The sequence below is a fragment of the Ochlerotatus camptorhynchus genome, unplaced genomic scaffold (genome assembly GCF_037179485.1).
Source record: "Ochlerotatus camptorhynchus isolate MF236.1 unplaced genomic scaffold, CSIRO-AGI_Acam_v1.1 ptg000274l, whole genome shotgun sequence".
Lineage (NCBI taxonomy): Eukaryota > Metazoa > Arthropoda > Insecta > Diptera > Culicidae > Ochlerotatus > Ochlerotatus camptorhynchus.
Window position 1 is genome coordinate 3,056,262 of NW_027040763.1, and position 27,317 is coordinate 3,083,578.

The window sequence follows — 27,317 nt, forward strand, 5'->3', positions numbered from 1 at the left end:
CACAATACAACAAGAAAAAGAAGTAGGATTGAAGGTTAACAAGGAGTACATGTGAACGTCGAAAACTGCAAGTATACTCCGATCTATTCTAGTACTCTTAGGTACTCTTGTATAAAACCTATTGTAAACCGGCTAGATCGTAGTCGTCGTCGCCGGGAAGCATAGTCATGTGAGAATTGCCAGATCCGTGATCACTCATGATAAAGCACACAAGGTTTTCAACATTAAATACATTGCAATCAATCTAAAGCCTGGTACGCAGCTGGGAAATAATGACGTTTCTACGAGCTACGAAATGCTAAAGATATTCCCTCTTATTCTGCGAGTCACGTGACTCTCTCTCACCGGTGAGGTGACAATAGTCACCTCGTGTGAGATGACTCTCCATTTGATTTACATGGAGAGTCACCTCACACGAGGTGACAATTGTCACCTCACCGGTGACAGAGAGTCACGTGACTCGCAGAATAAGGGGGAATATTTCCTTTACAATTTCTTGACCCAGTACGCAGTTCTAAACAAATCGGTAAAGGAAAGATCGATTATGTCCTAGCTTCGGCTGGACATATACTAAAATTGGAACGATACAGAGAAGATTAGCATGGCCCTGCGCAAGGATGACACGCAAAATCGTGAAGCGTTCCACTTTTTTTTCTCTGCTGAGGCAGCTGCAGCCTACGTCGCCATCACAACGCCGTCTAATAGCCCATCGTGCTCATCACGAATTCAGCCAGCGTTGTAGCCGCCCTCGACGCTGTATACCCATAGAGGTAACTCTAAGACCACTGGGTCCCGAAGAAAATCATTATTATTTTTGGCTCACTCAGTACCAGAACAACGGTCCCAAGCAGTCCCAAGCTATTTCACTCACCCCTGCATGTTCTGCATGAATCCACACACCCCTGATGTTATCTGTCAAACTTTCATAGCGAATCAAAACAAACATAGTGTAGTAATAGAATTTCAACTAGAATAGGGTACGTTAATCGTTTGCTTGGGACCAATAGGCTACTAAAGTGGTGAGCCAATTTAAAATCGTTAGTTTCGTATTGATTGTTGGTATTACCAACAAACAAACAAATTCTAGTAACTAGTCGAGCACCAATCTGAAAATGATGTCGAAATTTTGATGTAGGACTACGTCTTTAATTTCTATACTGGGGGTCAAATTAAAAAAAATAAAAATTCAGACATGTAAGACATGAACGCAGAATAAAAACAAAACAGCAAATAAGGCTACCAGAAATACACTTTTTTGATGCTCATAGGGCTACTAGAAGTTCAAATTAAAAATGAACTCCGTCAATATACATGAAAGTTCAGATTACTGGCGATTCACGGTAAACATGAAATAATCCTGCTATTTACCAATTGGTTAGAATTAATGTATTCTTACCCGACACAATCAACAATTTCCTTATAATAAAGTTTAATTAAGCCTTAACATGTGTAATTTTACTTCTGAAAATCGACCGTATTGTGAGGAAATTTTCCAATCATAATTGTTCACGAAACAATCACAAAAGTTTTGCTGCAATTCATAAACAAAATAATATGATTGATTAATTAAAATAAATTTGATTCAAATCCAAATATCTCAATACATCTCCGAGATATTTTGAGTAATTGTAGTCTATTTTATGTACATTTTGAATAACTGATGAGAATAGGTGAAAATAGACGGATAACAAGAATTGGAGTTATAGCATTTAAAAGAAAAGCAGAAGGGTCTGTGTCTAGGGGCACGAACGGAAGGTTGACGTAGGATCGCTAGTGGACGGAACAAATATGTTGAGCATTTAGTTCATTTAATGGATAGATAATCTTAGCTCCTTCTGTATTTCAATTGGTGGCCCTGAACCTGGTACACAGATGACATTGTTTCACGACGTCGATGATGGTAACGGTGTAACGCGCAACGCACTTAACGATGATGACCCACAGCGGTGCATCTCATGACGCATCTGTGGCCGATCAGAAGTGATGCAACGTTTTTACTACGGACTGGAGCGTTCCTGGTTGCAAGTATATGGCAGCATTCACACCAGACTAAGACGTGCTACGGCCAGCATTGAATTGGATTGTTGTGAAAGAACAACTAGCGCTACTTGGCTCTTTCACACCAGTGCAAGTCGATGCCCACCGGATGACGGCGGTCCAGTCATGCTGCCTATTTCGGGAAACCTTTCATCCGATGGATGTGGGTGCATTCGTCGTCGTCTTCGCATTGGTGCGATACATGCTGTTCCACTCATACGTCGTGTCCGACTCTTATCCATCCGTTGCTCGAAAGTAAATTACGAAGAAAACGATTTGGGAAACGTTTTCATTATTCACTTTGATTGGTGAAATGGTGAGCGGTCAACCGAGCAATCGTGTGTTCGATTTGCGCTCTATCGTTACGTCCGTGTTTGGGATTTTTCGTTACATGTCTGAATTTTTTTTTAATTTGACCCCCAGTATAGAAATTAAAGACGTAGTCCTTCGTCAAAATTCGACATCATTTTCAGATTGGTGCTCGAATAGTTACTAGAATTTGTTTGCGGAACATATTGATTATGCACTTTGTTTGAATTTCGGATAGAATTTCGATCCATCAAAAAGCGGAACCAATTTAATAAAATATAGCGACCAGAGCCAAGCGGAACAAAGAAACAAAACAAGATCAAAAAGTACCAAATGGAAGGGTCCAGAATGTCATCTCAATGAAGCACATATTGTCGCTAAAACACAATACCGAAGTTCGCTAGCATGGACTAGCGTGAAACCTTACGGTTTTTGTCTTAGCAGGCAATAATTGAACTGGTGTATTTTCGCAATAAAAATGTATCCCACAAATTTTACCCTAGTCATCTAGATATTCCACCATCTCACCATCCTCATCGTACTCCTCCACAATCACATCCATCCCACCATGAGACTCAAAATCCACCACTACCTCCTCTTTGGTCACTAATTCTCCCGCAACGTGGGTCCTCTCGTGCTTGGATAAATCAGCTCGATATCGGAACTTCTTGCCACAATGACGACACCTGCAAAACAACATGAATTACCTTTTTCATACAGAATGATTATCTCCCTATAGGCCAACAACACGCACGCATATGTCAATTCATCTGAGTGCTTCAACATGTGCTCCTTCAAATTCCGGTCACGAACAAATGACATGCCGCAAACTGTGCAAGCATACGGTCGAATGTTGCTGTGGCCAGCCATGTGCTCGACGAAACTTGCCTGCAATAATCATAGAACATGTACCTATACAAATGACAAAATAGGAACGTAAAAGTATCCTACTAACCCGATACCGAAAGCTCTTCCCACATACATCGCAGCAGAATGATTTCAACTCGGTATGGACGTACGAGTGCAGATCCAATCGTTGCTTAGTGGGAAACCGCTGCTCGCAATGCGAGCAGTTAAACCTCAAATCATGCTTTGCCTTGTGACTGTAATACTTTGAACGGACATTTGTTTCGAAGTCACAACCCTCGTACGAACATTTCACCGGGTTTTCATAGAGAACATACTTCTCTTTGTTGTCAGAACCTGACCTTACACCTTTGAACGGATTTGAACTTACACCTCCTATCTTGTGTATCATACCCAGATGCATGCTCAGGGATGTTCTGGTGCGAAAGCCTTTCCCGCACTCTTCACAACGATAACCCCGTTCACCGGTATGAGAACGCTCATGTGCCTGGAAAGATGTTTCATTTGTAAACGCCTAGAAATTGTAAAAATTCGGTGAGCAATTATAATTGATTTAAACGGTCACTACTAAATAACTAACCTTGCTGCAGTACCGACACTGGTAAGGCCTCTCGTTGGTATGGATCCGTTCGTGTCGTTCCAATCGTGTTTTCGTAGCAAACTTTTTAGCACAGAAAGAACACGTGTACCGTCCTTCTTCTATGGCTTTGTGCATTCGTGAATGAACTTCGAATGCTTTTATATTCTTAACATTCGCCCCGCAAACCTCACAGGTGTACACTGTGTTTGTATTTTCCATGTGGTACCTTTTAATGTGTCCATACAGTCCATGGCTCGTGTATGTCCGGAAGGCACATTCCGGACACTTGATTGAACCTGCGTGCATCCGAAAGTGGCGATGGAGCATAATGACCGTAAAAATGGTCTTCGCTTCCGTACGGGTGGCTTTACATTCCTCGCAATCATAAGGTACCATGTGGGCATGCTCAGGCAGGTGGACCTCCAAATCGTTCGGGTTCGCAAAGTCTGTTTTACAAATGTAGCATTTCTTCGGGTCCAGCTTGGTCTCTTTTATTTCCACCTTGTAGTTAAGTATTGTTCTTAGTTTATCGGAATTTGCCACTTGAGCGTCTTTCTTCTTTTCAGTTCTAGAGTGAGCTATAGAATCCACATCTTCCGGTTCCCATCCGTCACTATTTATCGATTCCATCTCCTTCGGATCATCGTGTTCAGCTTCCTCTTTACAATCTATTTGCGACATTTCGTTTAGAGACTCTTTCGGATCCAAAATCATTTCAAGTTCATCTTCGGGAGTCTGCACCACTTTGCGTTCCTCTACATCACATGTTTCAATCAACTCCTCACCGATCATGTCGGTCAACTCTTCTTCCTTCTTAATCAATCTAGTCCGTACTATGTTCCGATTCTGCCGCAGAAGCTTCTCAGATCGAGTCTCAGTTTTCGCAAGCACCCCATTCTGAAAATCCCGCAGCGAGTCCCATAGCGAATATAGTTTGGAGCTGTTCAAATTCTTCAGCACCCGGTAACTCTCAGTAAACTCTAACCGGATATGGTATGCATAATCTAACTTTACCACACAGTGAATGCACACCTTTTTCGGTAGATTATCCCGCGGATTGATGCAGATACCTGTGACGGCTGCGATCATATCGGGAAGCATAATGGTCTGCACGCGTGACATAATCGGGAACAGGGAGCCCTTGTCACGTAAACATAACCGGCAGTACTGGTTCACTTGCTGATTGCATGTTGGAATTTCAATATCCAACGGACCGGCGACAACTTCCAGCTCTGGAAGGGGATAGTCCACCGGCTCTTCGGGTTCTGGTTTGACTAATGAAAAGGAATCAAGATAATATCATGTTCATTATACGCTAATTGCAATAGCCAACTTACTGTATAACACTTCCTCTAAAACCTCCTCCATCCTAATAGGTTTTGGGAAGTTGCACAAAAATGTTAATTTCGCAGATTTTAGCAATTTTTTTTTCGAATTTTTAAATATTGATCACAGCTGATGCGAGTGTTGCTGTTTTGTTGCCATGACGTGACGAAGGAGAACTCAAAACAAATAGACGCGAGGTTAGCCCTCCTTGGTTTCTTTACACGGCGAATGAGAACAACCCAAATTTGAGTATAGTTCACTCATAACCGCCAAAAGTGCAGGAACTCAGCGATGAGTAAAATTTGTCTCATGTTTTCCCAGGATTTTCCAGGGAAAAATTCCTGAATTTGAGAAAAGTAAAGATTGGATTCACTCAGTCTATTGGTACTACTCCGAGACTGGATGAAATTTTCGTCAATTTCCTCATTTTCCGGCAGATTTTTTAGGTTTTCCACAGGAAACTATGAGACAAATTTACTCATCGCTTTGTTCCTTCACTTTTGGCGATTATGAGTGAACTAGACTCAAATTTGGGTCGTTCTCATTCGCCGTGTAACATTAGGGCATCTTAAAATTTGTGACGTCATAAATGAACTCAGTGTTAATCGGCTGAACCTTTTTGACAGTTCAGTGGTACTGTTTACAAGCACTTAGTCGTTTTTTCGAAAGAAAAAAAATCCAAAAAATTCCGAAATTTAACATGAAAATTGTCGAGGAACAGCGCATTACAAGGATGTTGCTCGTGAACATTGCAGAAATGTGGTTTACATCTCACTGCAGTCTGAAAAATTATCGAGAAAATCTACCCAAGAAAAAATCGACTAAGTCCACGTAAACAGTACCACTGAACTGTCATCAGATTGATGTTAACCCCGACGGTGCAAAACCTAATTGGTACTACTCCTAGACTGAGTAAAATTTTCGTAAATTTTCCTCATTTTCCGGCATATTTTAGCAATGAAATTTATATAAGGTCTGGGCCAACAGGTGGTGTTAGAAGCAAAAATGTTGTAAACATTGCTGAACATCTCCGAACAGATAGAAATACGTCACTGCCAACATACTGAGAACAGGTAGAAATACGTCACTGGCAACAGCTGTTTCGTGTAAAAAGATAAACATTGCAATAAAATACGAACACCACTAAACATTTGCACATTTCACTAACACCAATAAGCCCTTTGGCGCAGACCTTACATAAACGTCATTGATATTTTAGAGGTTTTCTACTGAAAACATGAGGCAAATTTACTCATCGCTTTGTTCCTGCTCTTTTGGCGATTACGACTAAACAAAACTCAACTTTGGGGAATTCTCATTGGCAGTGTTCATGTTTTTGCGATTTATGAGTAACTGAACTCAAATTGGGTTGATCTCATTGGCCGTGTATCACAAGCGATTGTTTATTTTTCTCGAATAAACAAAAAGTAGAATCGGAAGAAATCTCGCGAAAATATTTGATATTATTGCAAAAATGCTCGCCACTGGCGACTCAGCTACTTCGGAGGATGAACCAACATACTACATTGATGAGGATTATCAAACAGATAGTAAGTAATAGCTTCCATTTTTTTTGCCGAATTCTTATCGAAAATGTTTACCATTATTTTCTTCAGTAATGATCTCCAGTGAACCAACCTACCCGGCATCGGTTCTCGCCTCGCGGAAACGCTTCTGCCGGGTTTGTCTGAAAAAATCGGAAAGCTTTCTGCTTCCGCTGGTGGCACAAATGGAACACATCACTGTGATGGAAATGCTACTGATGGTGACCGGAGTGGAGCTGGAGGCAAATCCACTGTTTCCCACGAAGATCTGCACCAACTGTATGACCAAGCTGGATTTCGCCTATAATGTACGGCAGGAGTTTCTAAACAGCTCGGAGCTGCTGCTCAAGATGGCTGTAGAGAATAAGCTTGCCGGATACTACGCTCAGTTTGGGAGTGACAATGATCGCGGGACCTATGTGGATGAGCTACTGAAGGATAGCAGGAATGTGCTGGAAACGAAAATGGATTTTTCCGGGAAGGAAGAGGTGATGGAAGTTGCAAATTTGCCAGAGGAGATTGAGGAAGTGGAGGAAAAGGTGGATATAGTAGAATTTGAGCAGTTTGAATGCCTTGACGAAGAATTGGAAGAACCAACGATGGATGATCAGAATCAGGATGTAAGTGAGCCAACCGAAGTGAAGACTGAACAATTTGTTTACTCGTGGAAGGACCTAGTCAAACCAAAGCGCAAGAAGAAGGAGCGACCTAAAACTGCTTTAAGCGGAATAAATCGGAAGGCGAAGGCAGATGCCCAACTGTTGGCACAGTTTCCCCAAACGACGTGCTATATCTGTGATACGGCGCATCAAAGTCTGGAAGAGCGGGACGAGCATTTAAACGCCCACATCAGCATGGTTCCGCATCGTTGCGAGACATGCAGCACCGACAATGAGCCCGTCGTTTCTAAAAGTGTGATTACGCTGAACCGTCACCGGTTGATGCATCGATTGCCGTACAAATGCACCATGTGTTTCCGGCGATTCATTTCCAGCGGAAGCCAGTACACTCACATTTGGAGTATGCACATGGCCAATACGGAGGGACTGACGTGCGATTATTGTGGTAAAAGTTTCAACCAGAAGCGATCGTTCCAGGCTCACGTTCGACGCCACAAGTACAAAGCGAACGGCAAGTATCGATGTGATGTTTGTGAAGAAACGTGTGGTTCCAGCTTGCTGCTGGCGCGTCACAAACGGAAGCATACGGGTGAGAAGAATTTCTCCTGTCCGTACTGCTCGAAACGTTTCAGCAGGGCTTGCAATCTGTTAACGCACAAGAGAATCCACACGAACGAACGGTGCCATCGATGCGAGGATTGTGGGAGGAGTTTTCGGGACAGTGTGACGCTGAGGAAGCACCAGGAACGGTTCCATATGGGACGGACGCCGGCGTTGAAGGTGGATCGGAATCCGTTTATAATAACACAGGATGGACGGAAGATGTTCCAGTGCAAATATGAAGGATGCAAGTACGAGACCTACAGCAGCACGTCGATATCTCGTCACAAGGCCCGGCATCTGAAACGGTACGCGTGCGGAGATTGTGGGAAGCGCTTTGCCGAGCCGAATCTGGTTCGAAGACATCAGGCTTCGATGCATAGCGGGAGAAAGAAGGAGGAAGGCCCAGGACAGGTGCAGACGGAGGAGGATGCGGTGGAAATTGAAGAATGTGCTGAGGAAGATGGGCAATCAGAGCCGGAATATGAAATCGAGGTAGTGGATGACATCGGAAAGAAATTTGAGTATGAAGTAACAAAGGTTGAAGTGGATTAGATACCTTTCTTCCTTAACACAGACACATCAGAATCAAGTAAATAAACCAAGACTAAACTAAGTTCCATATTTTTGGCTTTCCAACGATCGATACGTAATAGTTGATAGTTTCCATGTGATATGTCATCCAAAAAGTTCCACATGTTACCAAGTTATTGGAGCTTTACTTATTTTCAGTCAATGGTTTCCTCTTTTACGGTAACGGCTTCTCCACGAATATCTGTCTTCGAATCGATCAGCTTCATAGCAGCTTCCATATGGGTCCTCTCGTGCCGGGACTGATCGGCGCGGTATCTGAATTTCATGCCGCAATGTCGGCACCTAAAAAAGCAGAACATTGTGTTAGTCTACGATGATTTCAATGAAAAAATTCACTCAAGGTAGTACTCAAAAGATAACTGAGTGGAATGTTTCAATCGGTGCTGTTTTAAAGTTCGCTCGCGAACGAAGGTCATTCCACAGGTTTCGCAAGAATACGGCCGCTCGTTATTGTGCCCTGCCACGTGTTCGTCCAAGCTTAGCTGAAATATTAACGCGCATAAGTTAGCCCCGTTAGTTTTAAGTCAATTCTATAAAGAACCAACCTTGGATCGGAAGCTTTTGTCGCACTGCTCGCAGTGGAAGTTCTTTATTCCCGTGTGAACGTACTGGTGCACTTTCAGCCGTTGGCCATTCGGAAACCGCTGCGAGCACTGTGAGCATTGAAACTTCAATTCGTGTTTCGCCTTGTGCTGGTAGTATTTGACCTTCTTCGTAGTACTGAAATCGCATCCTTCGAGGTCGCAGGTCAGAACGGGACCGTCCGCTTCTTTGGATTTTGTATGGATTTTGGAAAAGTGTTTGTTCAGTGAAGTTCGCAGTCGATAGCTCTTATCACAGACGTCACAATGGAAGCCCTTTTCGCCCGTATGGGTCCGCTCGTGCCGAATCATAACGCTCTGTGTTTTATAGCTCTTGGTGCAAAATTTGCACTGATACGGCCGCTCATTGGTATGGCACCGTTCGTGACGAGTTAGGTGCGGTTTGGTGGCGAATTTTCTATCACAGTACGAACACGTGTACCGTCCTTCGTCCAAGGCCTTATGAAAGCGCATATGCCTGTCCAAGGTGGTCTTGTTCACCAACTTGACCCCGCATAACTCGCACGTGTACTCCGTCTGGGTATTCTGTCCGTGGTAGATCTGCATGTGTCCGTACAGGGCCGCCATGGTGCACATTCGGTATGGGCACTTGGGGCATTTGATGGCACTGGCATGCATCCGAAAGTGCTTGTGCAGCAGAATCAACGATGTGACTTTTAGTAGCTGGCCATTTTCCTTTGTACATTCGCCACACTGGTAGGGAATCATATCCACATGTAGCGGGAGATGAACTTGGAGGTCTTTGGCGTCTTCACAAACTTGGTCACAGATGTAGCACTTGTTCGGATCGAGCTTGCTCCGTTTGGTTTTGAAGTCGTAGCGATTTTTCTGTCGCTTTTCGGAGTTGGATGTAACCGCAATTTTACGCTTCTTCACAGACTTCTTCATCGGCGATTCAACATTATCCATTATCGCTTCTGTTACGGTAACTGCGGGATGAGGAAGTTCTTCCGGTTCCAAAATGAGCTCCGGTTCTTGTTTGATCTGAACTGGAGGCTTGGCTGTCTCCTTTGGCAAAGGAATGCTGACGCATGGCAACAGCTTGGGTACGGTCTTGTCCGGTTCTACAGACATTCTTCGATCCGCAAGATCGCGGCACCCCCGGAGCATCTTCTCGGCAAGCGTTTCACTCGTCGCTCGCGCTCCATTTTGGTAATTGCTCAAATTATCTATCAGGGGCCGGGTTTTCGATAAGGCAAACGTCTTCAGGATTCGGTAGCTTTCCGTGAAATTCCGTCGGATGCCGAATGCGTAATCTAACATAGTCATACAAGTGCGGCATGTTTTGAGGGGAAAGGTGTCTTCGAGAGTCACTTCCAGACCGGTAATCACACGGAACATTTCCGGAACTGAGATGTCTTGGATGCGAGAGAGCAGCGGAAGCAGGTCCGGACGTTGGCGCAAGCATAGACGACAGAATTGGTCCAGCAGTCGGACATTTGCTGGAAACGTAGGTTGGTAGTTCTGCAGTGGTGTCGCATCGTCGTTTTCCGGTGGTTCTTGTTTTACTATGTATGCGATGATGCGGATGTGAATGGGAAAATTTAAGCGGGGTCAACAAAAACCAGACGATTGCAAGTAAATAATGTGTTGCTTACCTTGAAAAATATTTCTTTCCGAATGATCCATTTTGATACGAAAACGTTACAAGTATTAAAAAATACGTTTTTGTAATTAATAGTGGGTATTAAATACAATTAAAATTTAATTTGGCCTTTCTTATTGGACGAGAGGACAAATCAAAACACAAAGTCCACTGAAACTCACTGGAACCACTGAAACGACAGAAACTGTTGACGGTGAGTTCATTTCATTTTGATGCATGAACTTCTAGCGATGAATTTTGTTTTGTTTTGATTCAGAAAAAAAACACTTCAAATTTTCATGCTTTCTGCCAGCCCTATCAAACGGGCTAACGTGTCGCACTCTTGTTGATCGCAAATTTTATTCGCAAGAAATCGACGGCCAGTTTACTGGACAAAAGCGACTGGCTCATCCCCCAGGATTACGTTTGACAAAATAATAAAATGTAATTACAATTATAATATAATCAACACAAATCCACTATAGAACGATGTCCAGCATGTCTGGCTGTTGCGTGGCCATCTGCCGCAACAGCTCCGGCAATCACACACCTTCGGATCCCGGCGTAAGCTTCGTACCGTTTCCAGCGGACGAGGCGCTTCGTGAACAGTGGCTCATGTCGCTTGGGATATCCGATCCCGATCGGCGCTTCCGTTGGAAGACCAAATCCGTGTGTTCGGATCATTTTCTACCATACGAAATTCACCGGAGTGACGACGGGATAATTTTCCCGGTGGACGGAGGTACATTTTCCGTTAATGGTTCATTTTCATCAATGTTAAGGTTCTATTTACCGATTTCAGCGATTCCGTCAATTTGCGGTGATGATGAACAGGGAAACGAAAATGAATCCAATCTAATGTTGAAAGATCACTTTTGCCGCATCTGCTTCCGGAAGCATCGAACACTTTTTCCATTAAGTTCCAAGATTCACAACATGGAAATGATGGAAATCATTCATCTAGTAAGTGGACTCCGAATCGAGAACAACCGGCTTCTTCCCAGTAGAATATGCTCCCGGTGTATGACGAAGGTGGATTTTGCATTCAACGTTCGACGGGAGTTTCAGCTAAACGCGGAAAAGCTGCGAGCGCTAGAGCAGGAAAATCGATTGCTCAAATACTACGAAGAGTTTGCGATGGAACCGCCAGAGGAAGAGGCGGAGAGCTATTCCGAATCAATATTGCGAAACAACAGGGAAGCGTTAGTCGATCGACAGGTTATTGATGCTGATGGAGCATTTCAGGATCTTGGAATAGTTGTGACGGGAGACGCCGAAGTGGACTGCATTGTGGAAGAGCATCTGATCGAGCAAGATCCGGGCAAACTCGAATACGAGGAAATCTGGAATGATGAAGCAACTCTTGAAAGTAATGCTGATAAGGATATTCCTATAACTCTCAACGATTCTGAACCATTAGCACCGAAAGAGAAGCAAAACTACATCTTTTCGTGGACTGAACTGGTCAAACCCAAAGAGGAGCAGAATAAGGATCCCAAACCGACGGAAGAAGTTCCAACGCTAGACCTGATTCCCAACAGTTGTTACATCTGTAATCACGCTTTCGCCTCGGAACAGGTGCTGGAAGAACACCTGGCCACCCACGCTGGAATGCTACCTCACAAATGCGAACAATGCAGCACCAAAACGAATCCCATCATTTCCAAAGGAATCATCTCATTGAACCAGCATTTGAAAACTCATCTCTTCCCATACCCGTGCCCGAACTGTCCGCTTAAATTCCCCTCGTTGTACAGTCGACGTTCGCACGTTCGTTGGACTCATCGGGGCTTTCATAAGAATGGATTCACGTGCGAAACGTGTGGAAATGTCTTCGACAAGAAGCGTACCTTCCTCGCCCACGTGCTCAAGCACCGAACCGCCGAGGAGCAACGCTTCAAGTGTGACCATTGCGGTAAAATCTTCACTACCAAAGCTTCTTTGCGTCGTCATGTTCGGACACACACCGGAGAGTGTCCCTTCGAGTGTCAGTACTGCGGCAAACGCTTTAACCACGAGTACAACTTCCGACAGCATAAGCTACTACACGTGGCCGGCAACAAGATCCACCAATGCGAGCACTGTCCGAAGGGTTTTGTAAACGCAACTTCCCTTAGATACCACATGGCCGAGCACTTTCCCGACGATCCTAGTTTCAGAGTACACAATCCCAAAGCCACCAAGGATCAAATCGATTATGCATGTCTAGAGGAAGATTGCGCATTCGTCGGTGGCAATTACGGCCAACTAGCGTACCATAGAAACACTCGTCATCTCGGCAAATTCCGCTGTGAATCGTGTTCCCGGCAATTTTCCAGCAATTCAGCACTCCAGGAGCACGAGGAAGTTGTACATCGGGGAGCGCCTTCGTTCAATCGCTACCCGTGCACCTTCTGCGACAAAACCTTCGCCATCAAAACTCGCTTGGATCAGCACGAAGACATCCATCGGGGACAGAAGAACCACTTTTGTCGATTTTGCGGAAAGGGCTTCATCCAGAAAGTGAATTGCGTCGTACACGAGAGGATTCACACCAAGGAACAGCCGTATCGGTGTGGATTTTGCGAAATGACTTTTTTCGATTCTCGTGGCAGGAAGAAACACGAAAAGGACCGGCACTCGCAGGAAATTGTGGTGAAAACGAAGGAGCCCGTTTTTCGGGAATAACAATACAAATAGCCTTGGAATCTAATCTAGAGCTAATCAAACATTTATTCCTTTCATTGCCACATTCCTAAACTTAGCCTTTAACGAAACCTTTTTGTTGTGTGCCTTGATCTCCTTCTTGGTTGGCGGCTTAGTTTTCGGCTTGTCCAGATAGGGATCACGTTCAACGACCTTCGGTAGCACCTTCGGCACCAGGGTCACTTCCGTCGCTTCCGGTTTGACGCGGTTCTTCTTCCTCATTTTCCTGATCTCGGCATTTTTCCTTTCCAGCTGTAGAATCTTCTGATGGGATTTCTTCTTCCCACTCTCTGACAGTTGGACCTTTATCTGCCGACCGTCCAGGAAACTCCCATCCAGAAGAAATGCTTTCTGTAAAAACATAAAAAATTTCGTCAAAGCACCCAACTAACAAGCTATTTAAATAAGAATCCGCTCCACACCTGAAATCCATCCGGATTCAACATCTCAACGAACGCAAAACCGGACGACCGTCGCTTCGGTATCCGGACGCTTTTCACTCGACCAGCCTTGCGAAAGTGCTCCTCGATTTCCTCCTTGGCCGTCGAAAAGTTAACGTTTGAAATATTCAAAACCAACCGTTTGTTGTTCTTGATCGTCTGCAGAATACCCTCGATTTGTTTCTTGGTCAACGTGGGCAAATCTCCATCATCATCGTCCTCGCTCGATTCCTCCTCTTCCGGTTCGTCCCGGGCCGATCGTTTCACCACATCCTTCCGCACCTGCTTCGGTAGGGGGAACTGTTCTGCCACGGTTTTCGCTACCTTCGTCGGCTGCATGTAACGTTCCACATCGTAATCTGATCCACTGTCATCGGCCTCGTTGTCTGCCTGTCGGGTTGGAGCTGGAGTCGGAACCGGAGCAGGGAGCTTCCGTTTGGTTTTAACCATTATTTTAATGCAACGGAACGACCGAAACGTGCTCGCAGTATTAAAAAAAACGAGTGCTTCAAAACAAAAACATGCGCGTTTTTTGTTTGCTGTTGTGACAGGTCATTTGGGGGCTGACCTCCCGCGTTGTTTTTTTTTTCGATGATGATGATGAGAGTCCTCGCTGTGGGTCGAACATCTTCTTGTGCCCAACAAGCCAAGCAAGTCAAACATTGACACTTGTTTGACAAGTTGTTCGTTTGTTGTTAAACTCAGTCTGTAAACAATTTTTTCTCAACGCTTGGATTTTCTAGGAGAATTTTATCAAATTAATTCAGATTTTTGTTCCAATTTCGGCCGTTTGCTGTTTGTTTATACAAGTGTTCAAGATGGAAACCGAAATAGTGCCTCCGGCACCACCCTCAGACGCCCAAAGAAATTCAGGTACTGCTTTTAAAGTTTCATATTCGCTCTACATAGTATCCTAATCGGGGGGTAAATTCTCTTCCCAAACTCAGCCCCACCATCAAAGTTGGACGATTTCTGTCGCATTTGCTTGCTCCGGAAGCTGCCCCTCCTACCGATGACAAGTGAATTCAACGGTACCATGATACCGGAAATGCTCTGGAAGGTATCCGGAACGCTGTTGAACGTGCTGGAGCAGCTTCCACGGGTGATATGTGAACGATGCCTAACGAAGCTGGATCTGGCTTACAACATCGCCCAGGAATTCCGCAAACAGGAGGAGCTGCTGAGAAGCTTCTGCTGGAAAGGAGCCCTCGTTGAGCAACTGGATGGGTTCCAGCGGACCGAGGATGCCGCAAAGGAACCGTACTCGGAAGATGTGTTGAAGAAACTGACGCCACCTGCACTTTCCACGTCCGCGTTAATTACGGTTCGCAACGAGAAGGAAATGTTGAAAGCGATCGTTGAGCTACCACCCGAGGACGATCCGATTGAGGAAGTAGCAGAATTGGTAGTGGAACAGCTGGACGATATAATTGAGATCGAAAGGTTCGATGAGGAAGATCAATCGGAAGAGGATCAATTTGAGATGATTGTTGAGGAAAACAGCATGGATTCTGGAGATGCACTGAACGAACCAAACGACGTAGATAGCGAATTCGAACAGAGCGAAGAATCTCAGCAAAGTGTTGCCTTTGTGAAGAAAGAACTGGAGGAAGATGAGGGAAAAGCAAAGGACAGTTTAGATCCGGAAGTTTTGTCTGTCTTGGTAACAAAAGTAGAAGAGGAATGGATAGATGATGACGATAAGCCGTGGGAAAAATCCGATCGGGATGCTGATGATTTAGAGGAAGCGGCAGCGGTCAGTTGTGAAGAAACTGATGAATCCCAGGACCCGATTTGGTTTGATGAAGGTGAACGCGAAGAAGAAGACGACGAAGAGCTGCCAAAGCCAAAGCGGCGGAAGGTACCGAAGGTGGCAAAGAAGAAAAGGGTGATCAAAAGTGTAACCAATGCGGATGGTCTGTTCGAGTGTAAGATATGTGGTAAAACATTTCCAGTTCAAAAAACTTTCCTTAACCATCTGCGTCGGCACGAACACGTCCAGAAAGGGTCGTTTCAATGCAATAAATGTGACAAGGTAACGAACTGGGAGGGATTTGGTTGATTGGCGTAGTAAAACGAAAAATTTCGTTACAGGTTTTTGGCACGAGGCACCGTTTGAGTCGCCATGAGCAGATCCACACACGTATCCTGACCTGTGAAGAGTGCGGCAATGTGTTTAAAAATGTTCACGAATTACGGTCGCATGAGTCGATACATCTGAAGGGTAAGCGAAAGTGTCGTTGGTGTGATTTTGTCTGCTACACGAGAGACGAAATGAAGAAGCACCACACGACGAGCAAATGCGGGCAGTTAGCTCAGACCAAAGCCCCCGTGAAGCCTCCCGTTTTGAAGGACAAAAAGTGTCCCTTTGAAGGGTGCGACTACGTGGCCCAAACGTACGGTGCGATGTATGTGCACAAGCGGACCAAGCACCAGGCGGTATATGAGTGCGATCTGTGTGACAAGAAGTTTGCCTTTGCGAATCAACTGAAGCAGCACGAAACGGTCCACACGGGCGAGAAGCCGTTCCAGTGTGACATTTGTTCGAAAATGTTCCGGAGGTTGTTCAGCTACAAGGAGCACATGGCTATCCACGAGGGTGAAGGAAGGTACGAATGTGGGATCTGTGGAAAGGTTTTCGCCCGGCCAAGGTATCTGTCGGCCCACGTGGTGACTCACTCGGAGGGCCGTCCCTTCGAGTGTACCATGTGCGGTTCCAACTACAAGACCAATGGTGAACTCACAAAGCACGTTCGAGCGAAGCACGAATCTCTGGAGTACGGAAACGGGAACGATCTTATCGAGGAAGATTATAACTATTTTGAGGACGAGATTTATTTGTAAGGGATTGCAACTGACGCGAAATGCATGTAGAATGAGTTTTATTTTATGAACATGTTTGCCACGTTGAAAGCTTCGAAACTTCCTGGACCTTGTTCCTTCATCGTATTTGGATGGTAGGAACGATCTGCAGTTTGGTTTTCGGATGTTCCGTGCAACTCGATTTGCAAACTTTTAAATTCTTAGGAACTACAAATCCTAGTTTTTTTTTTTGAAAACCTGGACAAGTAAATTTAAAAGGATTTTTGAAATATTATCAGCAATCCAATAGATTCAAAGTGTACCAACTCCAAATAATGCGTCTTGTTTAATTGTGTGGTTGAATAAGAATGTCAATTTATTTCCAGATACTGCAAGGTTGCAAAGACTCATTTCAGCTAAAATAATGTTTTTCGGAATAATAAAACCAAAAGATGGTGGTATGATGACATGTTTTACTTGTAACTTACAAGAAGAGGTTACAAAGTATGCGTTTGAAACATAAAACCTGTAAATTTTGCTTTCTATGAGTCACAATCAGCGATTTGCTGATCGCTGAGTGAGTGAGTGAGTGAGTGTGTGAAAAATCGCTGATTGTGACTCTCATGAAGTGAAATAAACAGGTTTAATATGTGAAACACATTCTTTGCAACCTCTTCTTGTATCTTACCAATTCAAAATATGATCATAGCATCTAATTATCTCATAATTAAAAAAAAATGTTTTAGCTGAAATGAGTATTTGCAACCTTGCCAGATAGTTCTTAATTTTCCGTGGTTTAAGTCATAATTTTGATTTCAGGATATCTTGAAAAGTAGTCAACGGCCTATTGGTTGTTTAATTTAGTAAAATATACCGTTTTTTATGCATCACCTGAAAGAGCTTCGCTTTCTGACCACAACGATATTTTATTCAATCCCATATTTCATCCGATTTTTAAATCAAAAATTCAAACAAAATCAAAATAATAACCTCGCTTGTTAACACTAAACTAAGTAATTGACAGCTCGCTCCCATACAAACATGGGAGCGCTGAGATGGTAATTTTATCTAATGTAATCGCGCTTATTTAAAATAGTTAAAAATTCACTTTTTGCACCCAACAGTCACTAAAGTGTTAACATTTAGTCACTGAAGTCACGTTTTTTCTCTAAAGTGTGTTACCTGACCTATAACCTCGCCTATAACAAATACACGTAGTCCAAGCCGGCCCCGGATACAACATATACTTCGTCTAATTTAACATAGCATATGAAAAGCAAAATTAAACTAGTTCATGCTCCCCCGAATGCAACATATATTCGTTATGAGTCAGATAAGGTAGTAGTAAAAATTCTTTAGAAATGTCGTCCGAATTCACATAGAGAGTTGATTGTAGAGGACCACTAAAGCCCTGCCAATTTAGAATCGGTACGCTTCTTTTTGTCCGGTACAGCGATTCTAGTGGACAGTTTTGGAATCTTTTGACAGACAATTTACAATGTATTTCCCATTAAATCCTAAGAGGAAGAGGAGAGAACTGGCTTCTTTTTGCCTGTGACGTGTTGTTCTTCTCTCGCGGAAACGAGCGTGCAAAAACTATTTCATCAAAATATTGCTGATTGCATCTGAAACTGAACTGTCCCAAAAATGCCAGAAGTGTGATAAAAGTGCACGTTTCCGTCAAATCGTTTTGATGTCTTCGGAGCACTTATTGCTTGCATCATAAGGAATAAGTGCACCGAAGACACCAAGACGATTAGACGTAAACTTGTAAAGGTTTATCACACTTTTTAATAAATGAAAACGCGCTTATTAGTCCAATTTGGTGTGAAACGCGCAGTACAAGAAAATAAATTCTCTGCTGTAAAAATTCTCGCGTTTCTATACGTTCGCCCGACCAATCAGGCGCTCGTTCACGTTTGACAGAAAAGTGGCCAACACCGCCGTCTGTGCGCCAACAAGATGTGGCCAACAAACTCGGTGCTATTAGCAGTGAAGTTCGAAATATACGCATACGGGAAGGTGTCTTCAATTATCGGGCTATTAAGTGACCGAACCGGAGGAGCAAAACATAACGCGATCCCGAAAACTGTATGACCCTCGGTATGACCAGGTGCTGACCAAATTCAACGGATACATCACAGCCTTATAATCGCGATGCAAATATATGGACTAGGAAAAAAATATCGATACTCTTTAAGATTACAAACCGATATATTTTTCAAAATTAGAGAACACACCTGTGGTAGCGTTAACTACCCCATTTCCGTCCTATTAAGCACAACCCGCACTTAGTCTTTCTCAATCTAGCGCAGTTTAGCACCAAACGGAATGTTATTGCTACTGATGGCTTCCACATTTATTTACCTTTCCGTACGTACCGTAAGATTTGATAAAGAGAAACCAATCGTTCAGATATTGTCAAAAGTCTAACACTGCTTCTTGACGCCAAACTCGGCCTACGGATTCTAAACTCGGCCTAACGCATTGAAACGCAATGAATTCACTTCGGCCTATCGGATGAAAATAAAAATGGATCCGGTCGGAGCGCTTCTTTTGTTTTTGGGAATAATGGGTGCAAACCTTCAGATCACGCGTTCTCATTGACTTCGTTCCGTAGCTTATTAACTAAAGTATCGTACCAAACGCATAATTGACTTGTTAACTCTGAAATCATGGATTTATTTGAAGTTTTTTGCTCGATAGGCCCAAAATGGGCGATTAGGCTGAAGTAGTTCTCTACCCTACCTTCCAGCCATTTTGTTTGTTAAAACCGCGACCGCGAGAAACAAACAACCGTTCGCCGCAAAGTCTGTCGAGTGAAAATGTGGAAGAGATATGCTGGAACGAAATAAAAGTTAATAAATCATAATTTCAACAGAGTACTTACCAACCTCCTTTGATTGAAAGTGTGAAAATATTTAGCATTCGACGCTTTAACTTTATTTCGTTCCAGCATATCTCTTCCACAACACCCTTTGCCGAAAACTTAAAGAGACCCGCCACAAAGCGCTAAAGGCGAATACAACAGCAACTAAGCGATTGTTTCAGCCTCTGGCGGTGGATAGGGGAACCCTCAAAAGAGTGATGAGGGTGGACATTTTCACCGTGAAGCATTGGCAAATCAAAATTGGCACTCGTGGAGAATAGATGAACTATGAAAGTGATGGTTTCAAAATTTTACACGGAGAGGTATACGAGTTCAATCTTAAAATGCCTTTATTTTGCAAATTGAGCATTTTATTTAAATCTGGTTAATACTGCGTTAGTAGAAAACATAAGGACTACTCAGTAGATATATAAAATAGAAAAATTAATTTCTTTTCAGATTTTTAGGTGTATGCATAGATTTCAGCTTTTCTACAACTGTAGCAACAACCAGATTTAAATTCAATGCTCCATTTTCAAAATAAAAGCATTTTAAGATTGCACTCGTATACTTCTCCGTGGAATATTTTGAAACCATCATCACTCTCTTAGTTCTTCTATTCTCCACGAGTGCCAACTTTGATTTGCCAATTCCCTAATAAACAAATACCATAAACGAACTGTATCCCGGATGGGAAAACTATCCCACAAATGGTTTGAATGATACCCCGAACACGTCGTTAAGCTCTCTTTTATGGTTATTTTTATTAGGGTTGGCAAATCAAAGTTGGTACTCGTGGAGAATAGATGAACTATGAGTGTGATGATGGTTTCAAAATTTTACACGGTGAGGTACACACAAAAAAATATCGCTAGTAAAATTGAAAAAAAACCATTGGTAAAATTAAAAGTTTTCGTTGGTTCTTTTTGGTAGAAAGTCTTTAGCTTTCAAAACAAAAGTCAGCTAACTGTCAATTCAAAAGTAACTTATTTTTTACTTTTAAAAGTTGAAACTTTCAAATCGAATTGTAGAACTGTCAACATAAAAACCTATTTTGTTAAATAGACTCATGAAAGGATTTAATTTAAAAGATGGGCATTTTTATCGCAATGATTTACGGTTTCATCTCAAATATGAATTCTTTTTAATTCAATTGCTTTTTACTTTGAAAAAAATGAACCATAGAAATATTTAATTTAATATATTTTATTTATATTTTCGATGCTGACTGAAAGGGCACGTCATTATAGAACTTTGAAGCATGGGAAGCGTTTTACGCAAATATACAGTTGACTCGTCAGTTGGTGATGGTGATGGTGGGAGTAGCCTTCCTTTCCGGCATGTCTGACGAGACTGCTGAAAATCAAAACATATCAATTAGGAAAATCGGAAGCAAGCAAACTCTTCGAAAATTTCATCAACTTACCTCCAAATCCCGCAGCTGGAGTATCCTTCCGATCCTTCCACTTCATGGCATCAACACGGATGTCTCCATCTTATTATTCGTATCTTACAGAAGAGAAACAAGCGCACCGGTGGATGAAAATATGGGAAAGTTCAAGAAACTGCTGCTTCTAATGCTAATTCTCACAGCTGCTTTATGTCGTTTTCGTTTTTGCGGTGTAGCTACACCGGTGCTACACTGCCGTACACCGAAATATTTTAGGGTGTAGATATATGATGCTCCTTTGTTTACAAACAAATGATGTTGAGCTGTCAAAGGCTCGCGCTTATTCCTGCTTACACTACACCAGTGCTACACCGCAAAAACGAAAACGACATTAGTTTTGTTTGTTTGTTTCGCATGTCCAATTTTGCGGGAAACACAGGTCCAGTACTGTCAAAAACTTCGCAATGAAGAGATGTTTTGACATTTTTATTGTCTGTTGCAGTGGTGACTGGATTTTTGGGACTATTTTGAGTCGCACTTTGATAGTACGCTGACGAAAAACATCGAACTTTTTGGTTATTTCACGCCTAGAACGCTATTGAGTTTAACACATTTGGAAACAAAAAAGGTGTACCATTTGAATTTAAACACGTCTCAAAATCATTTTCAATCTAATTCATACTTGGAAAACCATATAATTGTTCACAAATAAGTTATTAAGAATTGTTTGCAAAATTGCAAATATTTTGCAAAATTATTTTTACACGTGTTTCGAGTAGAATGCAATGAGAGTGAAAAAATCGTGTTTTGTGACTCGAACAGACAATTGCACTGTAACTGGAAAGTACCCATTAATGGGTGAAAAAGTGCCCATTTCGAAGTAAAGTAGGTAAACTCATTTAATGGGTAAAACGTCTTTACCCATTAATGGGTAAAGACCTTGTACGTCAAATCATGGGGTACTTTTTTACCCATTTTTAAATAATAATTTTTCTTTATAAAATGGGTACAAAGTACCCAATTTTGAAATCCTTAAACCAGGATTTTTCTTTTAGAATTTGTATGATTTATGGATCATTGAAAGAGCCACAATGAATAGTTAAGAATACAAAACGTTATTTATATTTATATCTTTATTTCACCATTTTCCATCCAGTGGTCTTTCCATCGTTCGTGCAAGAAATGGTGCTCCCAAAGCTCTCCTGGGATCTCCTTGCTGATCCGGCTAGTTCTGTCCCTGCAAGTTTCAGATTGATGTTTAGATGTGGGCAGAAAGAAATAAAATAAGAAATACCTACTTTTCAAACGAGCAATTTCCATTCGACATCGTTAAGACACTTTGCGACTGAAGCGAGGACTGGAAGATGTTATCTAAGTTGCTTTTCACCCATTAATGAGTAAAAAAGTACTCATTATTCTCGCCCGAAGCGCTCTGAGAAATGGGTAAAAGAGTACCCATTATTTGAAATTGAACTTCACCCATTATTTGACAGCCTCATATAGTCATCAAATGCATGTCGCCACTGCATGATGATGATAATGTTGACAGACTGCATATAAAATTCGTGAAAATTTGCATTAAATCATAATTTTTATCAAGCCTGCGTAAAATCCTTCTAATATAACATTCGAATTGAAGAAGAAAATGTTTTCACGATCAGACTGATGTGCATCTTTGACTTTTCCAGATGAACTTTCATAAGATATTCATCAATGCTGCATCGTACGTATGATGTAAACAGAAGTAAATTGCTCAATTACTTAAAATAAAGATGATTTGTCATCTTGTTAACACTTTATAAGCCATCGAGCACCATTTTATAGTATGATGCGTGTTGAGTAAATCAAGTTCCATTGCGTTTTCCATCGAAAATTGTGAGTATCAATATGTTTGCTTAAAAAAGGCCAAAATGAACATTTATTGAAAATTGGCGTCCTATACAACCATTTCTCCATTATCACCAGCATGATATAATCTTTCCTAAGTAAATTCACTTAATTTCCACTTTCATCCTAGTGGAAAAATGCAGCTGCGCAGGAGCACCTCTGCCTGCACCTCTACCTGTGGGTGCAAAAATGTTATGCATAATTTTCCATGAAAACATCTCCGATCCATACCGAAATACACAAAAAAAAGTTGTTGAATATTACATCCAAACTGCTGCAACTAGGTCAATCCATCGTTTGTGTAATATAACGTACGACGTACATCGATTTTGCGAACAAAATTACATCCATTGATGTAATATTGTATCTGCTTTTTGCTATTACATCATTATTTCATACATCAGCTTGAATTACATTGATCTATATTACATTTTTTTTGCTGTGTGTAAAAGTTTCACTGCAAGACGCCAATAGACGCTGGGTAAATTTTTCTTACAGTGTTCAAATCGCTTCGAAATATTGAAAACGGCATTGCCATGCTAGTTCGAAATCGCTCGATTGTGCCCAGCCGCAGACGTATGAGGTGCCCCTTTCAGCTGATCGACGCTCATGTGCGCAACTGTCAGATTTCAACAATAACAAAACAGTCCGTCCGTCGCCTCGCCACCCGCTCGGCAAAGAACGGAGATTACTTAACGTGATTTTTGGGTGTTTTATTCCGGAAAATAAGTAAGTTTAGTGTAGTCTAAAGCTTAGCACTGCAATATTTAGTAACAATGTTCCAGGGGCTTGTTTAGTTGAAGTTCAATTTCCAGAATCTGCTATCTGTCTTAAACATTTTGGTTGAATTTCGAGGAAGTAATTTTTTTCGAATGTTGTATTCTAGTTTTGGCAAGCTCTTATTAAAAAAAAACACTTAATATGATTTTCTTATGAGAAGACTGTAATATCATTGATTAATGAATTCTTGGCTCAGTAGGTATTGTTTGTTCTTGTACAGGTCAGACAAAGAGTTTACACATATCTTATGCTATTTTTTACTACTTAGACCTAAACGAGCGTATATCCCACATTACCACTTCTTACGTTTCTTTCAATTCCTTTCAGCTCGTTCCAGACACTATGCGAACCACGGCCACCCTACTAAAGGCTCGGTTGCCTCAGCTCGAAAAACAGGTTCCTTTCCAGGAAATACTACCTCTCCGGCTGAAGAACCAAGTCAGCGGGAAAACCGATAAGGGCAGCGATGTTGCATGCTTGCAGGAGATGGCCGTTATGTTTTCCTGCCTCAAAGCAAACGAATTCAACGAGGATCTCTGTCCGAAGGAAGTGTCCACATTCAAAAAATGCTACAAGGTGTATATCGACAAGAAGGTAGTTAAGAAGGAAACTTCCAGCAAAGGTATTCTAGTTCCGGGTAAGGACCTGAACTACAAGCAACTGAACAAGGTGCTGAAGCAGTTTCCGAGTCAACCTAAGAAACCTTAGAGGGAACTTTTGTTGTTGATTAGTTGTATAATAAAAGCGAGTACCACAAAGATTGAAGTTGATTTTATTTGCATGGAAGAATCGAGTTCATCAATAAATTAAATGAGTTTATTACAATGACAGTGCTGGAATTAGATTAACGAATACAAAGGTCAATAATTTACAGAGTACGGAAAACAAATTTAAATAACATTAAGGCATACAATTAATTAAAAATATTCAAATTCAAATCAACACTCCAGAACGTGTTTTCGCTCGACGGTGGTGTCTTCTAGAAGACCTCCTTGCGGAACTGAAAACCGAACTGGTCGCACTTGTAGCGCAAGGTTTTGGCCAACTGTGGCGGTCCGCAGTAGAATACGGTCACTTTGCCCTTCTTCTGGTCCTGGATCTGTTTGAACACTTTGTCCCAGTTCGGTCGGCCAGCGTTGGTGCGCGTCTTTAGCCCTGTAATGAGATCGCGCTTTTCCTGTCGGTGAGAAAGAGAATTAGTGAGTAGGGCGACATCTGGTTTTCGCTGAGGCAACATCCAATCTCATCAATAATAGGGAAATGTCTTTTTTGAAAGGACATCTGTGTTTGAGATTGTTAACTATACCTTTTGATGGAGTAAATCCAACGCAAGCTGCAGTCCGACGGCCTTCATGTCGGATTTCTGAAGGGCACTGGTGATGTACATGTGCATCTCGAGGAACCGTTCCATAGCTCCTCCCAGTTCGGCTTGTTCGATTTCCAGCTGTGACAGCAGGTTCACGAACCACTCGAACGAACGTTGATCCCGGTTGATCCAGAAAAAGTCCACCTTCCGGAGGTTCATGATCGTTGGCGGGATCTCGCTGGACCATTCATAGTTGCATCGTGGACAGCAATGGCGAGCCTTCCAGTAGCGATGCATAATGGACTGCAGGATCGATGCGAATGGCGTTACACCGATGCCGGTTGCTATAAGGATGGCGTGCTGCGCTTGGAAGATGTGACTTGATGGGGCTCCATACGGACCGTCGATGTAGATTTCCAAAGGTTTGCCCACCGGATAGTTAACTGGTCGCTGAAGTTTATCTTCGTCGGTGGCTCCTGGTTTGTGGAGTCCGCTGCTATGGACGATCTTGCCCTCTTCAGCTTCCTTCTCGGTGAAAACTCCAGGGGATACGACCATTGAATTGGTAGAGTCCCGTGGTTCACAGTTCTCAAGGCTGGGAGTCTTGAAGGCAATGATGGTGGGCTTATTTCGCATATAACGGAAGCTTTGGGCCAGGGATTTGTTCTGCGGGCTAAGGTAGGCAAGACCCAGCGACTGGAGACGAGCTTTGCGAATCTGAACTTCGTCGAAGGATCGCTCGGATTCGGAACGCATGTATTCGCGGAGTCTGAAATAGAATGAGAATATTAGTTTCGAGAATCATACCAGTAACTGAGGGCATACTTACACCATCATTCGCTCTCGTTTCTTGACCTTGTTCTGCATATCGGGCATAGACAGTGACTTCTCCAGTGGGACCTTCTGTTGGAACAGCAGCTTGTGAAGATTGTGCTCCGGCGTGACCTTGCGTTTCGGTTCTTCCAATCCGTCATCTCCAGTGAAGCCTTCGTTAGAAACTCCACTGCCGCGTAATTGATCCTTCCTGGAGAATGTTCGTTGCAGCGTAGCCTGAATCTTTTTGATGGCCTTATTCTCCGATAGCTGCCTGTCGAACTTGGGTGGAGCACTCGGCGGTGGCGCTGTGTAGCTCTCCATAGCCAATTTGGAAGTTCCCGGAGGCATTCGTTTGTTAACCAAGGGTTTATCAAACGTCTGCTCCTTACTCTTCGCCAACGGAGACTCCACGCTCGCACTCTTCGGTAGTCCCGCAGAAAACTTCAGCGGAACTTCTTTGGGCTTCTCCTGAACCACTTCGCTGCTGGACGAAGAACTTGGTGCTGTCGAACAGCCGGCAATGACCGCTGGAATCTCACCACTGTGTAGTCGCTCCTGTTCGCGTTCGAAGAAGCAATGCAGCCGATTGGTCCACTCGCCGACACCTCGGATGTGCAGCCAGATGTAGTCCTCCTGTTCGGGTGCGCTACTCAGCGTAAATGGATGCCACTCGTACTTGGCAATGGCTGGGATGTTTACGAACACATAATCGCCCGGTCGGAAGCAGAAATGGAACGGCCGTTTGATGACCAAGTGCGTAACCTTGGACGGTAGCAGCAATCCGGAAGAGATGTACGTCTTGCCATGCTCTGTTCGCATCCAAACTAATCTTTGGTGAATGATTTATTACGTGTTGTTCCGAACCTGACAGGGTAGATGATCTGAGTAAATCCTTACCTAACGGTGCGCTCAACCACGTAGATAAATCCCGGCACGATGAACCACTTCCAGAAGTTAGGCCCGTGGAAGATGACCAGAATCCAGAACGGAATGTACAGCAGATGGGTCCAGTAGAAAACCTAGAGAATCGTACAAAAGTCATGCCAAAATTGCATTCATCAACGGGAGGAAAAAAACAAACAAAAATGTCCAAGAGAGATAAGAAAGAACTGGTTAGTTTAAGATCTAGGATAGTTGAGAAAGAGCATATATAGATAGATCATGCGTTTGAGGGTATACTTCGAAGCTGCCTCCACGTCGGACGAACGGCTGCGAGCAGATGAACATCACCAGCAGGATGAAGAACAGTGCGAGTCCGGTTGGATTAGCGCAACCACCGACCAGGCCGAACAGACCGGGCCGGGCCGTGAAGAGCCATTCGGCGGTGGTGAAGTTCTTCGCGTTGACCACCGGATCGTTGACGACGATCGTCGCTGTTAGTGTTTATTTACAGAGGTGGGTGGGTGCAGGATGGTCATTGGTATGTACAACGGCAGGTCGGAAGAAGGAGTAGAAGAGCACACAGGTAGAGGTGGTGCGATCAGACGGGCAGGATCAGTTCAGGTTTAATTAAAAAGAAATGCAATAAAGAAAGATTACTTAGGGGTTAATTCGAATTTACGAGCGTTGGTTGGCTTGGTGCGGCGCTGTGTGTTGTGTTAAAAGGTTGGTTGAAAGAATTTGTGTACAAAAGATTGTATTTACATAAGGCATTTAAGGGGGGGGGGGATTGAGAGTG

The 27,317-nt window shown here is 43.0% G+C and overlaps 8 protein-coding genes and 1 non-coding gene across 9 annotated transcripts in view; 5 read left to right on the forward strand and 4 right to left on the reverse strand.

Annotated features, from left to right (window-relative positions):
- Positions 1 to 546: 546 nt before the first annotated feature.
- LOC135706158 (U6 spliceosomal RNA) lies at positions 547 to 652 on the forward strand. The gene has a single exon (XR_010518126.1). It is a non-coding gene; the product is annotated as a U6 spliceosomal RNA (small nuclear RNA).
- Positions 653 to 2,840: 2,188 nt separating this feature from the next.
- Positions 2,841 to 5,267, reverse strand: LOC135705841 (zinc finger protein ZFP2-like). Its single transcript, XM_065227691.1, has 5 exons — positions 5,131 to 5,267; positions 3,794 to 5,067; positions 3,302 to 3,727; positions 3,101 to 3,234; positions 2,841 to 3,032 (listed from the first exon to the last, which is right to left on the reverse strand). Exons 1-5 carry the CDS (start codon positions 5,159 to 5,161, stop codon positions 2,846 to 2,848), a joined length of 2,052 nt encoding a protein of 683 aa, XP_065083763.1. The 5' UTR covers positions 5,162 to 5,267; the 3' UTR covers positions 2,841 to 2,845.
- Positions 5,268 to 6,536: 1,269 nt separating this feature from the next.
- On the forward strand, positions 6,537 to 8,491 carry LOC135705842 (endothelial zinc finger protein induced by tumor necrosis factor alpha-like). Its single transcript, XM_065227693.1, has 2 exons — positions 6,537 to 6,669; positions 6,736 to 8,491. Exons 1-2 carry the CDS (start codon positions 6,594 to 6,596, stop codon positions 8,436 to 8,438), a joined length of 1,779 nt encoding a protein of 592 aa, XP_065083765.1. The 5' UTR covers positions 6,537 to 6,593; the 3' UTR covers positions 8,439 to 8,491.
- Positions 8,492 to 8,581: 90 nt separating this feature from the next.
- Positions 8,582 to 10,822, reverse strand: LOC135705843 (zinc finger protein ZFP2-like). Its single transcript, XM_065227694.1, has 4 exons — positions 10,678 to 10,822; positions 9,023 to 10,587; positions 8,826 to 8,959; positions 8,582 to 8,759 (listed from the first exon to the last, which is right to left on the reverse strand). The coding sequence occupies exons 1-4, from the start codon at positions 10,706 to 10,708 to the stop codon at positions 8,612 to 8,614; spliced, it is 1,878 nt and encodes a 625-aa protein (XP_065083766.1). The 5' UTR covers positions 10,709 to 10,822; the 3' UTR covers positions 8,582 to 8,611.
- Positions 10,823 to 11,061: 239 nt separating this feature from the next.
- LOC135705641 (zinc finger protein 14-like) lies at positions 11,062 to 13,365 on the forward strand. Its single transcript, XM_065227381.1, has 2 exons — positions 11,062 to 11,406; positions 11,467 to 13,365. Exons 1-2 carry the CDS (start codon positions 11,154 to 11,156, stop codon positions 13,329 to 13,331), a joined length of 2,118 nt encoding a protein of 705 aa, XP_065083453.1. The 5' UTR covers positions 11,062 to 11,153; the 3' UTR covers positions 13,332 to 13,365.
- LOC135705643 (uncharacterized) lies at positions 13,359 to 14,279 on the reverse strand. The gene is made up of 2 exons (XM_065227383.1): positions 13,772 to 14,279; positions 13,359 to 13,700 (listed from the first exon to the last, which is right to left on the reverse strand). The coding sequence occupies exons 1-2, from the start codon at positions 14,237 to 14,239 to the stop codon at positions 13,368 to 13,370; spliced, it is 801 nt and encodes a 266-aa protein (XP_065083455.1). The 5' UTR covers positions 14,240 to 14,279; the 3' UTR covers positions 13,359 to 13,367.
- A 238-nt stretch (positions 14,280 to 14,517) lies between these two features.
- LOC135705642 (zinc finger protein 69-like) lies at positions 14,518 to 16,639 on the forward strand. Its single transcript, XM_065227382.1, has 3 exons — positions 14,518 to 14,662; positions 14,737 to 15,824; positions 15,884 to 16,639. Exons 1-3 carry the CDS (start codon positions 14,608 to 14,610, stop codon positions 16,631 to 16,633), a joined length of 1,893 nt encoding a protein of 630 aa, XP_065083454.1. The 5' UTR covers positions 14,518 to 14,607; the 3' UTR covers positions 16,634 to 16,639.
- Positions 16,640 to 23,373: 6,734 nt separating this feature from the next.
- On the forward strand, positions 23,374 to 24,275 carry LOC135705781 (small ribosomal subunit protein mS37). The gene is made up of 2 exons (XM_065227634.1): positions 23,374 to 23,466; positions 23,845 to 24,275. The coding sequence occupies exon 2, from the start codon at positions 23,860 to 23,862 to the stop codon at positions 24,223 to 24,225; it is 366 nt and encodes a 121-aa protein (XP_065083706.1). The 5' UTR covers positions 23,374 to 23,466; positions 23,845 to 23,859; the 3' UTR covers positions 24,226 to 24,275.
- Nox (NADPH oxidase) overlaps positions 24,274 to 27,317 on the reverse strand; it is a 242,636-nt gene continuing 239,592 nt past the window's right edge. Inside the window, exons 12-16 of the mRNA XM_065227471.1 lie at positions 26,819 to 27,012; positions 26,537 to 26,658; positions 25,653 to 26,468; positions 24,824 to 25,592; positions 24,274 to 24,694 (exon numbers count right to left, since the gene is read on the reverse strand). Of these exons, the coding sequence (XP_065083543.1) occupies positions 24,497 to 24,694; positions 24,824 to 25,592; positions 25,653 to 26,468; positions 26,537 to 26,658; positions 26,819 to 27,012 (2,099 nt within the window). The 3' untranslated portion in view covers positions 24,274 to 24,496. The remainder of the gene's footprint in view (positions 24,695 to 24,823; positions 25,593 to 25,652; positions 26,469 to 26,536; positions 26,659 to 26,818; positions 27,013 to 27,317) is intronic.

Excerpts from the sequence above, each read along its gene's own strand:
- LOC135705643 (XM_065227383.1), bottom strand. The coding sequence starts at position 14,239 with ATGGTTAAAACCAAACGGAAGCTCCCTGCTCCGGTTCCGACTCCAGCT. Across the intron at positions 13,701-13,771 it reads TGAATCCGGATGGATTTCAG|AAAGCATTTCTTCTGGATGG; the intron begins GTGTGGAGCGGA and ends ATGTTTTTACAG.
- LOC135705841 (XM_065227691.1), bottom strand. The coding sequence starts at position 5,161 with ATGGAGGAGGTTTTAGAGGAAGTGTTATACA. Across the intron at positions 5,068-5,130 it reads TTTAGAGGAAGTGTTATACA|TCAAACCAGAACCCGAAGAG; the intron begins GTAAGTTGGCTA and ends CCTTTTCATTAG. Across the intron at positions 3,033-3,100 it reads TCAGATGAATTGACATATGC|GTGTCGTCATTGTGGCAAGA; the intron begins GTGCGTGTTGTT and ends GTTGTTTTGCAG.
- LOC135705781 (XM_065227634.1), top strand. The coding sequence starts at position 23,860 with ATGCGAACCACGGCCACCCTACTAAAGGCTCGGTTGCCTCAGCTCGAA.
- LOC135705842 (XM_065227693.1), top strand. The coding sequence starts at position 6,594 with ATGCTCGCCACTGGCGACTCAGCTACTTCGGAGGATGAACCAACATAC. Across the intron at positions 6,670-6,735 it reads TGAGGATTATCAAACAGATA|TAATGATCTCCAGTGAACCA; the intron begins GTAAGTAATAGC and ends TATTTTCTTCAG.
- LOC135705641 (XM_065227381.1), top strand. The coding sequence starts at position 11,154 with ATGTCCAGCATGTCTGGCTGTTGCGTGGCCATCTGCCGCAACAGCTCC. Across the intron at positions 11,407-11,466 it reads AATTTTCCCGGTGGACGGAG|CGATTCCGTCAATTTGCGGT; the intron begins GTACATTTTCCG and ends TACCGATTTCAG.
- LOC135705843 (XM_065227694.1), bottom strand. The coding sequence starts at position 10,708 with ATGGATCATTCGGAAAGAAATATTTTTCAAG. Across the intron at positions 10,588-10,677 it reads GGAAAGAAATATTTTTCAAG|TAAAACAAGAACCACCGGAA; the intron begins GTAAGCAACACA and ends TCGCATACATAG. Across the intron at positions 8,960-9,022 it reads ACAAAAGCTTCCGATCCAAG|CTAAGCTTGGACGAACACGT; the intron begins GTTGGTTCTTTA and ends TTAATATTTCAG.
- LOC135705642 (XM_065227382.1), top strand. The coding sequence starts at position 14,608 with ATGGAAACCGAAATAGTGCCTCCGGCACCACCCTCAGACGCCCAAAGA. Across the intron at positions 14,663-14,736 it reads AGACGCCCAAAGAAATTCAG|CCCCACCATCAAAGTTGGAC; the intron begins GTACTGCTTTTA and ends TCCCAAACTCAG. Across the intron at positions 15,825-15,883 it reads AATGCAATAAATGTGACAAG|GTTTTTGGCACGAGGCACCG; the intron begins GTAACGAACTGG and ends ATTTCGTTACAG.